The 11,390-nt window shown below is 58.6% G+C and overlaps 2 protein-coding genes and 1 long non-coding RNA gene across 5 annotated transcripts; 2 read left to right on the top strand and 1 right to left on the bottom strand.

The window, feature by feature from the left end:
- Positions 1–595: 595 nt before the first annotated feature.
- LOC138731931 (uncharacterized) lies at positions 596–4,059 on the bottom strand. Its single transcript, XR_011339230.1, has 3 exons — positions 3,933–4,059; positions 1,205–1,427; positions 596–900 (listed from the first exon to the last, which is right to left on the bottom strand). It is a non-coding gene; the product is annotated as an uncharacterized lncRNA (long non-coding RNA).
- Positions 2,988–5,762, top strand: PEX11G (peroxisomal biogenesis factor 11 gamma). 2 transcript variants are annotated; one of them, XR_011339222.1, is made up of 6 exons: positions 2,988–3,101; positions 3,992–4,180; positions 4,256–4,434; positions 4,589–4,639; positions 4,754–5,162; positions 5,269–5,762. XR_011339222.1 is itself a non-coding variant. In XM_069878185.1 (5 exons), the coding sequence occupies exons 1-5, from the start codon at positions 3,036–3,038 to the stop codon at positions 4,977–4,979; spliced, it is 711 nt and encodes a 236-aa protein (XP_069734286.1). In that variant the 5' UTR covers positions 2,988–3,035; the 3' UTR covers positions 4,980–5,762. The 2 variants fall into 2 exon arrangements, 1 of the variants encoding a protein (XP_069734286.1); XM_069878185.1 differs by having other exon boundaries at positions 4,754–5,762.
- A 668-nt stretch (positions 5,763–6,430) lies between these two features.
- On the top strand, positions 6,431–11,228 carry LOC138731839 (ectoderm-neural cortex protein 1-like). Of its 2 annotated transcripts, none has more exons than XM_069878085.1 (3): positions 6,431–6,539; positions 7,875–9,683; positions 10,662–11,228. In XM_069878085.1, exon 2 carries the CDS (start codon positions 7,890–7,892, stop codon positions 9,654–9,656), a length of 1,767 nt encoding a protein of 588 aa, XP_069734186.1. In that variant the 5' UTR covers positions 6,431–6,539; positions 7,875–7,889; the 3' UTR covers positions 9,657–9,683; positions 10,662–11,228. The 2 variants fall into 2 exon arrangements, with proteins under 2 accessions (XP_069734186.1, XP_069734187.1); XM_069878086.1 differs by lacking the exon at positions 6,431–6,539 and adding an exon at positions 7,182–7,204.
- The last annotated feature ends 162 nt before the right edge of the window (positions 11,229–11,390 follow it).

Genomic DNA, 11,390 nt, shown 5'->3' with positions numbered 1-11,390 from the left:
ACAGGAGGATCACAGGGCCAGCACGCAAACTGTTGCAACGGGGAATGGTTTAGCAAGCTGTGTTCAGATGCTCTGGTGCTGGCTCAGAGCACGTGTGAACCAAGCCCACGTACACCAAAACGCTGAGGAGAGCTCGTGAGGTGGCAGCTGCGACCAGGCAGCGGCTGATCCTGCTTGCTCGGCCTCCCAAAGGAGGGGGCTGGCTGGCCGCACTGATTCCTCTCCAAAATATTTATGTCCCAAATAGAGATAGTGCAAGCTCAGCGTTCAGGAAACCCGTGTGACTTATCAGCTCGACAAAAATACACAGCTCGCCTCTAGGAAAACAGCCCGCTCGTCACAAGGTGGGGAGAGCTACCTCTCTGCCCTACAGTCCACTGACCTTTGGTTTCAGGCCTTGACACCAACGTCCAAATAGAAAACAAAGGAATATTTTCCAGCCCACACACAGTCCTGCAGAGCCTCTCCCTTTGCTTCTGATCTCTCACCCTTTCCCTGAGCTTCCCCCCTATCCCACCTGCTTCCTCCTGCCCTAGAACCTGCCCGGGGTCTCGCAATGCAGAGTGATATGTCACCCATTGCTTTGAGCTGATTTCCCAGTGTTTATTCGTGCTGTTACACCACCTTTTTGTGTCCTTGCTCAACATGTGAAATAAAAGTTCCCTGTAGGAACCAGGGCACCAGGCCGGCTAACAGGTAACACGACATGCAGAGAGTCCATGGTGGGGCAGGTTCTGAGCCATCACTGAAGAAGCAAGACCATCACGGTGTGAAGAGCACCTTCCTCTGGGGACAGTGTCCTTTCAGGTTCACAGGGGGACACAGCTTTCTGGGCATGAACTCATCCTTCTGCTCAGTCCTGAAGAGGACCTGCATCCTCCAGGGTAGCTCCAGGTTGATCTGAGGAGGCAGAAAAACTTTCAGCAGATGTATTGTAGAACCTGGCAGCCCAAACATCTGATCTCTCTCTCTCTGGCAGATGCAGTCTTTTCTGCTGGTGGCACAAAGAGATGTTTACCCTGGCTCGATGCCTCTAGCCATGCCAATCTCTGCCTGAGATTTTCCTCCTGTGATCCTTCGGGGGCAGGCAGAATCACCTCCCCCTTCCTCCAGCACTCCTTGGATCAGGGATTTCATTGCCTGTCCTCCCTCCCCCTTCAAAGATCTTTCTCAGCTACAACTCTGCTCTGCACAGAGCATTTACCCGAGACTGGAGGCAGATGGGATTTGCTGCGTGGCTGTCGTATCTCAAGAGGTTCAAGCGGTTCAGGCGCACACACCAAACCTGATGGTGTTAACGAGGAGGCCACATCTTTGCTTGAGATAATCCCGCTTCCCCAAGCTGTTCCATGTAATTCCAAGCCTATCAAGGCTGTATCTGCTGTAGCACGTCTTCAGAGAGACCTTGTTTCTGCTGTCTGTGTGGCCTGCATGGTGGAGACAAATCTTTTATCTGCCGATAGATGGAATTGAAATAAAAATAAATAAATTCAAGCCAGTAAATGAGGCTGCAATATCTGAAAAGGTTTGCAGTTTGCCTTGGAGTCACAGATCTGTTTGCATTTCCTTTAATGAGAGGAAAAAACAGGCTTTGACATCAGCACTTTGCAGAAAAACCTTTGCCCAGGTAGAAAACACTTTTTAGGTGAGTAGGAAAATGAAGACATGCACGCGGCAGTTCCAGGAATATCACTTCGTATGCTAGCGATAGAGCCACATGGAATTGCCACAAAATAATTACAATATGTAATAGTTTTTTGAGAAATGTTAATGAATCAGTGACCTGAATTAAGAAATCAAAGAGGTGATATCAGTGTTGATAGAGGCTGGGGGATGAAGAGATTGGTAACAGCCCTATGGAGAAAGACCCCAGGGTTCCTGTGGGAGGATGAGAAGCTCGATGTGAGTCAGCAAGGTGTGCTCGCAGCCCAGGAACCAGCCGTGTCCTCGGCTGCATCAGAGCAGTGGGACCAGCAAGGTGAGGGAGAAAGGACTCTGCCCCTCTGCTCCACCCTGGTAAGACCCCACCTGGAACCCTGCATCCAGTTCTGGAGTCCTCAGCACATGAATCATAGTCATAGAATAGTTTGAGGTGGAAGAGACCTTGAAGATCATCCAGTTCCAACCCCTCTGCCATGGGCAGGGACACCTCCCACTGGATCAGGGGCTCCAAGCCCCATCCAGCCTGGCCTTGAACCCCTCCAGGGATGAGGCAGCCACCCCTGCTCTGGGCAACCTGGGCCAGGGCCTCCCCACACTCATAGGGAAGAAATTCCTCCTTATATCCAGTCTAAATCTGCCCCTCTCCAGTTTATCCCCATTGACCCTCATCCTATCACTCGAAGCCTTTGTGAACAGCCCCTCCCCAGCTTTCTTGTAGCCCCTTCAGGTACTGGGAAGTCGCTCTAAGGTCTCCTCGGAGCCTTCTCCTCTCCAGGCTGAACAACCCCAACTCTCAGCCTGAAGGACCTGAATCTGTTGGAGAGAGTCCAGGGGAGGCCACGGAGATGATCCAAGGGCTGCAGCACCTCCCGTACGAGGCCAGGCTGAGAGAGTTGGGGTTGTTCAGCCTGGAGAAGAGAAGGCTCCCAGGAGACCTTAGAGCAGCTTCCAGCACTGCAAGGGTCTCCAGGAAAGCTGGGGAGGGGCTCTTGATCAGGGAGGGCAGGGAGAGGATGAAGGGGAACATGTTTCAGCTGCAAGAGGGGAGATTGAGATGAGATTTTGGGGAGAAATGTTTTGCTGTGAGGGTGGGGAGGCCCTGGCCCAGGCTGCCCAGAGCAGGGGTGGCTGCCCCATCCCTGGAGGGGTTCAAGGCCAGGCTGGATGGGGCTTGGAGGAACCGGACCCAGTGGGAGGTGTCCCTGCCCGTGGCAGGAGTGGGACTGGGTGGGCTTGGAGGTCCCTTCCAGCCCAAACCAGGCACGGACACCCGGGCAGGGCCTGGGCCGCCCCCGGGACGCGTCTCCATGGCGACAGCCCCGCCAGCTTCCCGGCGGCCCCCGCGCCGTGACGTCACACCCGGAAGCGCCGCGATGGCGGTGGGAGCGCTGCGGGGCCTGGCGGCGGCGCTGGAGACCTACCGGGGCCGGGACCGGCTGGTGAGGGCGGGACGGGGTCCTGCCGGGGCCAAAACGGGGACCGAGAGGAGGAGTGAATGGGGTGTTGGTTGGCCTGGGGGTGCTGGTTGACAGCGACTGAACAGGAGCCAGCAGTGGCCCAGGTGGCCAAGAAGGCCAAGGGCATCTTGGCTTGGATCAGACACGGCGTGGCCAGCAGGGCCAGGGAGGTTCTTCTCCCTCTGGACTCAGCACTGGTGAGATCGCTCCTCGAATCCTGGGGTCAGTTCTGGGCCCCTCCCCACAAGAAGGATGTTGAGGCTCTGGAGCGAGTCCAGAGAAGAGCAACGAAGCTGGGGAAGGGGCTGGAGAAGAAGAGGAGCGGCTGAGAGAGCTGGGGGTGTTTAGCCTGGAGAAGAGGAGGCTGAGGGGAGACCTCATTGCTCTCTCCAACTCCCTGAAAGGAGGTTGTGGAGAGGAGGGAGCTGGGCTCTTCTCCCAAGGGACAGGGGACAGGACAAGAGGGAATGGCCTCAAGCTCCATCATGGGAGGTTCAGGCTGAACATTAGGAAAAAATTTTTCATGGAAAGGGTCATTGGTCCCTGTCCGAGGCTGCCCAGGGAGGGGGTTGAGTCCCCTTCCCTGGAGGGGTTTAAGGGATGGGTGGACGAGGCACTGAGGGACATGGGTTAGTGATTGATGGGAATGGTTGGACTGGATGACCCAGTGGGTCATTTCCAACGTGGTGACTCTATGATTCTATGAATGTGGGAAGAACTAGGAACCCCCATCGGGATACACGGGGCTGTACCCTGCACCGGCGCTTGGTCCGGGAGCTCCTGGTGCCCCACGCTGGGTTCCAGCCCCCTTACCTGCCCGTGCACCACACCCTGCTGCAGTCCTGGTGACAGCTCTTCCTGTTCCCCCGCAGGTCCGCACGCTCTGCTATGGCTGCCAGCTGGCCGGCGGGACGCTGGCTGGGCCGCAGACCGCACCGACCGGGCTCCCTGGGTCCCTCCTGGCCGTGTCGGCGCAGCTGAGCGCCTGCCGCACCGTGCTGCGCCTCTTCGATGACCTCGCCATGCTCAGCCACAGCTGCAGCTACGGGCTGGGCCCTGAGGTGAGCGCGGGGCACAGAGCAGCCTCCCTGGCCGCCTCCGGCACCGAGGCGTGACCCACCCCGTGCCGCCCGCAGGACGAGGACGCGCTGGTGCGGGCGCTGTCGGTGCTTTGCAACCTGGCCAACCAGCTCTACTACCCCTGCGAGCACCTCGCCTGGGCGGCCGACGTCGGCATCGCGCGTGTCCGCTCTCAGAGGTGGTGGACGCTGAGCACGGCGCTCTGGGCCTTCGCCCTGCTCCTGAGCATCCTGCGGTGAGGCTGGCAGGGAACGATCCCTGGACCCTGTCCAGGGGGGAAGGGAAGGACCCTTAAGGCTGCAGAGGGATCTCTTCCCTGCAGATGTGGTTCATTAAAAACCTCCCTGTCAATGCTGTGGGAGAAATAAGTCTGTTCTCTTCTTTTTCAGCTCCCTGAGAGTCTTGTTCCAGCTGAGAGGAAAGCTGAGGCAGCACAAGTGGTAGGATTCCTCTCCTTGGCTATGTTTATCCCAAACGTATCTGTTCTCCTTTGTGAGCTATTGCTAATTCTTGTTACTCTGGGCTATCACCGGTGCTGCTTTTGGTCCCCGCAGTACACCTTCGCCTCAGAATCGGAAGGAGGTGAAGGCCCAAGTGAAGGCTGAGGTGCTGAGCATCCTCGCGGACGCGGCAGATCTCTCCAACGCAATCCACTGGCTGCCTCCAGGGTTTCTCTGGGCTGGGCGCTTCCCGCACTGGCTGGTTGGTCTCCTGGGGACCGTGTCTTCCCTCATCGGTATCTACCAGGCATCAAGAAGAGGGAATTCTGAAGCCGCATAAACCATAACTAAGCTTCAGGAGCCCATTTTTTACATGGTAAAAACACCTTTAGTGAGACAAGGTGGCTTTTAACTTCCCTGGGTGTTGATGACAGTAATTCCATGCATCCTGTAACTGGGACCACAGTCAAGAGGATTGTTTACAATTAAGTTTTTATCACTGTTCATTAGAGAAATCTTTCAGGTAAAAACTGGGATTGGTAAAAAGAGAGGGAAAACATTACTTCCCTCCTTCCTTCCTCTGTCCTGAAAGACAAGCACAACCCTCCCGTCTTCACTGTCACTTAAAGAGCACAATGTCACCGTTGGGAGGAGAAACTGCCACGGTTCCATCCCACTAAACTCCAAGGGGCTGGATCCCACGCCTTTGAGCTCCAGACTCAGCGCTTGGTGCTTCCTTGGAGTCAGGGAGGTGGGAGTTTCTCTGTCGGATATTCCTGTGCATGAGCCTGGAGCAGATGCTCCAAGTGGCTCTTCCCTTTATGTTTCTTTCGAAGGGAAAGAAACAGGGGCTGCAAGCAGTGCCTTGCCAAGCGTTCTCCTACTCCGTGCTCCTCATTTGAGGAGAAATACAGGGAGTTGGAACCAGCTGCGCCTGGAATGCCACCGGGTGGAGCTCTTCCACCAGGCTCCCGCAGGAGCCAGAGGCCTTGGGCTTTTTATTTTGCAGACAAAGGCAGAAAAATTGATTTAGCGCCTTCAAAGGGCTAATCAGACCCACGCCGAGGCGGGTTTTACAGTGCTGTTTCTAGGCGGTGCCAACAATAAACTAGACGAACGCTTCCAGGGTGGCCTTGAGTGATCATTACCGCTGATAACGGGGCGAATGTTCTTTGTCCGCTTCTAGAACAGTGACAGAAAACATTTGTGCTGTGTTAGCTGCAGCTCCCGCCTGTCACCAGCCTCCTCCTGCCCAAATAACTCGCAGCACCTGACTGGCGCTCATGGAAATGCAGCTTTTGAAACAGTTCTGCTTACTCTGCGCCCTCCCTGCGCTCCCGGCGTCGCACTGAGGCACCGGCCGCGCTCCCATGAGGTTCAGCCTCTTCTTTTGTTGTTGTTTTTGGCACAGACCTCAGAAACCATCTCCTGCCTGCGTTCAAAGAGCAGAATGAGGGCTTTAATCTTGTTATCGCTTGCTCCGTCCTTGCTGTTTGCCTGGACCTTCACCCCACAAAGAGTCACCGAGGCCGCCTGCTGCTTGCACTCAGAATTTGCTGTCAGATTTGCAGGTTTTGGTACAACCTGCTGTAGGGGCAGGTGTTACCAGGAAGAAACTCTCCTTTTGCTTTGCTGGTTGGGTGCTGGAGCACCTGGAGCATCCAGCTCCTGGGGGGTGGTGGTGGCTGCTGCCCCTGTGCCAGCTCCTGCTGCATTTCAGGGTTTTAAGGAGAAAGGAGATTGTCTCTTTGTGTCCTTAACCCATTCCTACAAACACGTTCTCCTGCTCAGCGTGGGACAAGCTCTGCTGTAGCGATTACGAACCCCGGCACAGACACCTCCTGCGCCAAGGGAGGGAAACTGAGCCGCGCTTTGAATCTTCATGAGGTGAAAGAGCAAGGTGAGTTGCCTTTAGTGCACTCGCTTTGTCCCCTTTCCACACAGCGATTTTAAATCAAATCACAGGATGAACTGAAGCGTTCAGGGACAAGGCAAAATCTGGTAATTCTGGATTTCTGTGGGTTTTACAGAGATGTTTTGGGCCCTGGTGACATTTTTAGAGCTGCAGTGGCTGCAACCACTTGCCCGGGGCGGTGCTTGCTCTTTCTCAGCAAAAGGCCTTGCACAAGCAGACCCAGTTCTCCCCAAAAAACTGCTTGTTTTCCCTTTTCTGCTCAAAACCCGCACAGTGCCACCCCCTGCCCTGGGCAGCGACACCTCCCACTGGCTCAGGGGCTCCAAGCCCCATCCAACCTGGCCTTGAACCCCTCCAGGGATGGGGCAGAATGCCCTCCTTTAAGGCGAGGTGGCTCCACCAGCGGAGCTTTTAGGAGCTGCCAGCGGCTCCAGGGGAAATTGGCTGCGGGACCCCGCCGGGCAGGGAGGGGTTAACTCGCGGCGCACGCGCGGCCCCGACTCCCCATTCACAAAGAACGCGGGGAGGGGGGAGCGGGCGCTGATTGGCTGCGGGAGGGGAGGGGGCGGGGCTAGAGTGGGGAGGGGGCGGGGCCTGAGGCGGGAGGCCACGCGGCGGAGAGAGCGGAGAGGGGAGAGGGACCGGGAGAGGTGAGAGGGGACCGGGGAGAGGGACCGGGAGAGGGGACCTGGGGGGGTGAGAGGAGACCGGGGGAGGGGTGAGAGGGGACCAGGACCGCGTATAGGGGACCGGGAGAGTGGGAGAGGGGACCGAGAGAAGTGAGAGGGGAGCAGGAGAGGGGGAGAAGGGACCGGGAAGGGGGACCGCGAGGGGGGAGAGGGGACAGGGACAGGGGAGAGGGGCAGAGGGGACGGGGAGCGGGTGAGGTGCGGTGGAGCGAGGAGCAGGGAGAGGGGAGCGGGACCGCAGGGGAAGAGAGAGTCCCAGGGAGGAGCTGAGACCCACCCTGGTCCCCATCCCAGTCCCCCCTGCACCCACCCTGGTTCCCATCCCGGTCCCCCCTGCACCCACCCTGATCCTCATCCCGGTCCCCCTGCACCCACCCTGGTCCCCATCCCGGTCCCCCTGCACCCACCCTGGTCCCCGTCCCGGTCCCCCCTGCACCCACCCTGATCCTCATCCCGGTCCCCCCTGCACCCACCCTGGTCCCCATCCCGGTCCCCCCTGCACCCACCCTGGTCCCCATCCCAGTCCCCCCTGCACCCACCCTGGTCCCCGTCCCGGACCCCCCTGCACCCACCCTGGTCCCCGTCCCGGTCCCCCCAGTCCCCGGTGCTGACCCCCCGCTTTCCCTCGCAGAGCATCCCCAGCACCATGTCCGTAAGCAGCCACGAGAACCGCAAATCCCGCTCGAGCTCCGGCTCCATGAACATCCACCTCTTCCACAAACCGGGCCACGCCGACAGCCTCCTGACCCACCTCAACCTGCTCCGCAAGCGGCGCCTCTTCACCGACGTGGTGCTGCGCGCGGGCAACCGAACCTTCCAGTGCCACCGCGCCGTCCTCGCCGCCTGCAGCCGCTACTTCGATGCCATGTTCAGCGGGGGCCTGAAGGAGAGCAGGGACGCCGAAGTCAACTTCCACGACTCCCTCCATCCCGAGGTGCTGGAGCTGCTGCTGGACTACGCCTACTCGGCCCGGGTGCTGATAAACGAGGAGAACGCGGAGTCCTTGCTGGAGGCTGGGGACATGTTGCAGTTCCAGGACGTTCGGGACGCTGCGGCTGATTTTCTGGAGAAGAACCTCTACCCCGGCAACTGCCTGAACATGCTGCTGCTGTCGGACGCCCACTGCTGCGAGCGGCTGCTGGAGCTGTCCTGGAGGATGGCGTTGGCCAACTTCACCTCGCTCTGCAAGTCCGAAGATTTCCTCCGCCTGCCCAAGGACAAGCTGCTGGAGCTGGTGGAGAGCGAAGAGCTGGAGGTGGAGGACGAGACGCTGGTCTACGAAGCCGTTCTCGGCTGGATCCGCTACGATTTGCCCCGGCGCCACGAGGTTCTGCCGGAGCTGCTGTCCTCCGTCCGCCTGGCCCTTCTCCCCGAGTCCTACCTGCGGAAGCAAGTGGCCTGCGAGAAGCTGGTGACCAGCCACAAGCTGGGAGAGGAGATCGTGGCCAACGCCATACGGTGCAAGATGAAAATCCTGCAGAACGACGGCCTCGTCACCGTGTGCTGCGCCCGGCCCCGCAAGGTCAGCCAGGCCCTGCTCCTGCTCGGCGGCCAGACCTTCATGTGCGACAAGATTTACGTGCTGGACCAGAAAACCAGCGAGATCATCCCTCGCGCCGACATCCCGAGCCCTCGGAAAGAGTGCAGCGCCTGCGCCATCGGCTGCAAGGTGTACATCACCGGCGGCAAAGGCTCCGAGAACGGCGCCTCCAAAGACGTTTGGGTGTACGACACCCTCCACGACGAGTGGGCCAAAGCTGCTCCCATGCTGGTGGCGCGCTTCGGCCACGGCTCCGCCGAGCTCTACAACTGCCTCTACGTGGTGGGAGGTCACACAGCCATGAGCGGCGCCTTCCCGGCCTCTCCCTCCGTCTCCCTCAAGCAAGTGGAACACTACGACCCGCAGCTCGACAAGTGGTCCCTGGTGGCTCCTCTCCGGGAAGGCGTAAGCAACGCCGCCGTGGTGGGAGCCAAGAAGAAGCTGTTTGTTTTCGGCGGCACCGGCGCCAACCAGAAGCTGCCCAAGGTTCAGTGCTTCGACCCCTGCCAGAACCGCTGGACGGTGCCCGCCAGCTGCCCCCAGCCCTGGCGCTACGCGGCCGCCGCCGTGGTGGGCAGCCACATCATCGTCATCGGCGGCGACACCGAGTTCTCCGCCAGCTCCGCTTATCGCTTCCACAGTGACACCTACCAGTGGTCCAAATTCGGAGACGTCACCGCCAAGCGCATCAGCTGCCGCGCCGTCACCTCGGGGAACAGACTGTACGTGGTGGGAGGCTACTGCGGGGCCCAGCGCTGCAAAACGTTGGACTGTTACGACCCCTCGTCCGACACCTGGAGCAGCGTCACCACGGTGCCTTATTCCCTCATCCCCACCGCCTTCGTCAGCACCTGGAAGTACCTGTCTGCCTGAGTCACGGCGCGGCCAGGAACCTGCGAGGTGGGTGCTGGGCTCTTCTCCCAAGTCGCAAGGGACACGATGAGACGAAATGGCCTCAAGTTGTGCCTCAGGAGGTTGAGGTTGGGGAGCAGGAACGATTTTTTCCACTGACAGAGGCTGCCCGGGGCAGTAGGGGAGTCACCATCCCCAGAGGGGTTCAGAAAGCGCGTGGCCAGGGCACGATGGGACATGATTTAGCAGGCATGGTGGGGTTGAGCTGAGAGGTCTTTCCAATCTTAATGATTCTATGAATTGCTGCAGATCAACCCAGAGCTCCTCTATATAACCGTGTGCAGCACGTGCAAACCCTGCGGGGCAGACGCACACGTGGCTCTGGAGCGGAGTTGTCCTAGAGAACAGCCCTATGCCAACATCACCTCCAGAAACGTGCTTCCAGGCTGGCAGCGTGGGATCTAAAACCCTCCAGGGCAGAGAATGTCTGTTTAGATGCTGAAATGCCCTAGGGAGAGGAGCAGTATAAATAACAAGACCCTTAACGTGGCGTGTGAGCTCTTCCACCGAGTCTTGGCCATGCAAAGACTTTGGGGAATGCTCCTTGCGAGGATTGGGTGTCGTCCCCCGGAGCTCCTGGAGCTGATGGTGCTGTGGCCAGGCAGGCTGTCTGCAGGAGCGGGGAGGGAGCGCGCGGTGCCACGGGGACCGGCTGCTGCTTTTAGCCCGGCCGCCTCCTCCTGGTGCCACCATTAATCTGCCGGTGGCACCCGAACGTCTTGTGGGACGCGAGGGCTGCGAGCCGGTGCCAGAACAAGATTATAGCTGGGATTCAGTCCCAGCAGGGTTGGTAACTGCGTTAGTAAGACAAGCCGTGTCTACATATAAACACAGGGTTTCTCTGCTTCTAATTATTCTCTGTTTGGTCCTTTCTGCCATTCCTGTCCCTCCGCTGCTGGGGGGGTTTAAGGAGCGCAGGCGGCTTCGCTGCACGCTGCTCTCACGTCGCTCTGTCTCGCACGGCAGGCTCCACACCAGGATTTTCCCAGGCTGGCACTTCACAGAGGATCCAGACAGAAGGCGCGGGCAGCAGGAGCAACGCCTCCCGCCTAGCAAGTCTGGGAACTGGCTGCAGCCCTTGCCTGGATCCCAGCAGCAGGGCGCGAGGCAGCGGCGCTTTCGCTCGGAACCGCTTCGGTGAATCCCCTTTGTTCAGACCAGGCAGGGGAGCAGCACCGAGAGACTCCTTGGCGGCTTGTGCTGCCCCTCGAGAGAGGGTGAAAGGATTCCGGGATTTTCTCCTAACTCGGGTGATCTCAGAGCAGGAACCAGAGGAATATTTTTTACTTCTTTCACTGACTATTTCGGTTTAAGTGCTATTTACTACAAAGGAAGCTCCTAAGGAACAGAGAGGCCTGTGTGGCTCGGAGCGCAGGCAACGCCAGCGGCCTCAAACGGCTTAACGCGTGACAGCACTTTGCCCGTGGCTGGTTCTGTATGTTTTTTGGGTTTTTTTTTTTTATATATACAGCAGATGTGCGTGTTTACTACTCAGCCTGGCGCTGCTTCAATAAATCTGAATAAAATCCACCCTGTCCCTTGCCTGCTCTGTGCGCTTGAGCTGCAAGTTTTTTCCCAGCCACCACTCGAGATCACAGAATCCTGGAATGATTTGGGGTGGAAGGGACCTCAAAGCCCATCCAGTCCCATCTCCTGCCATGGGCAGGGACACCTCCCACTGGATCAGGGGCTCCA

The sequence above is a fragment of the Phaenicophaeus curvirostris genome, chromosome 28 (genome assembly GCF_032191515.1).
Source record: "Phaenicophaeus curvirostris isolate KB17595 chromosome 28, BPBGC_Pcur_1.0, whole genome shotgun sequence".
In the NCBI taxonomy this organism is placed as follows: domain Eukaryota; kingdom Metazoa; phylum Chordata; class Aves; order Cuculiformes; family Cuculidae; genus Phaenicophaeus; species Phaenicophaeus curvirostris.
Note: the sequence above shows the minus strand (reverse complement) of the source record. Positions and strands in the feature narration are given on the sequence as shown.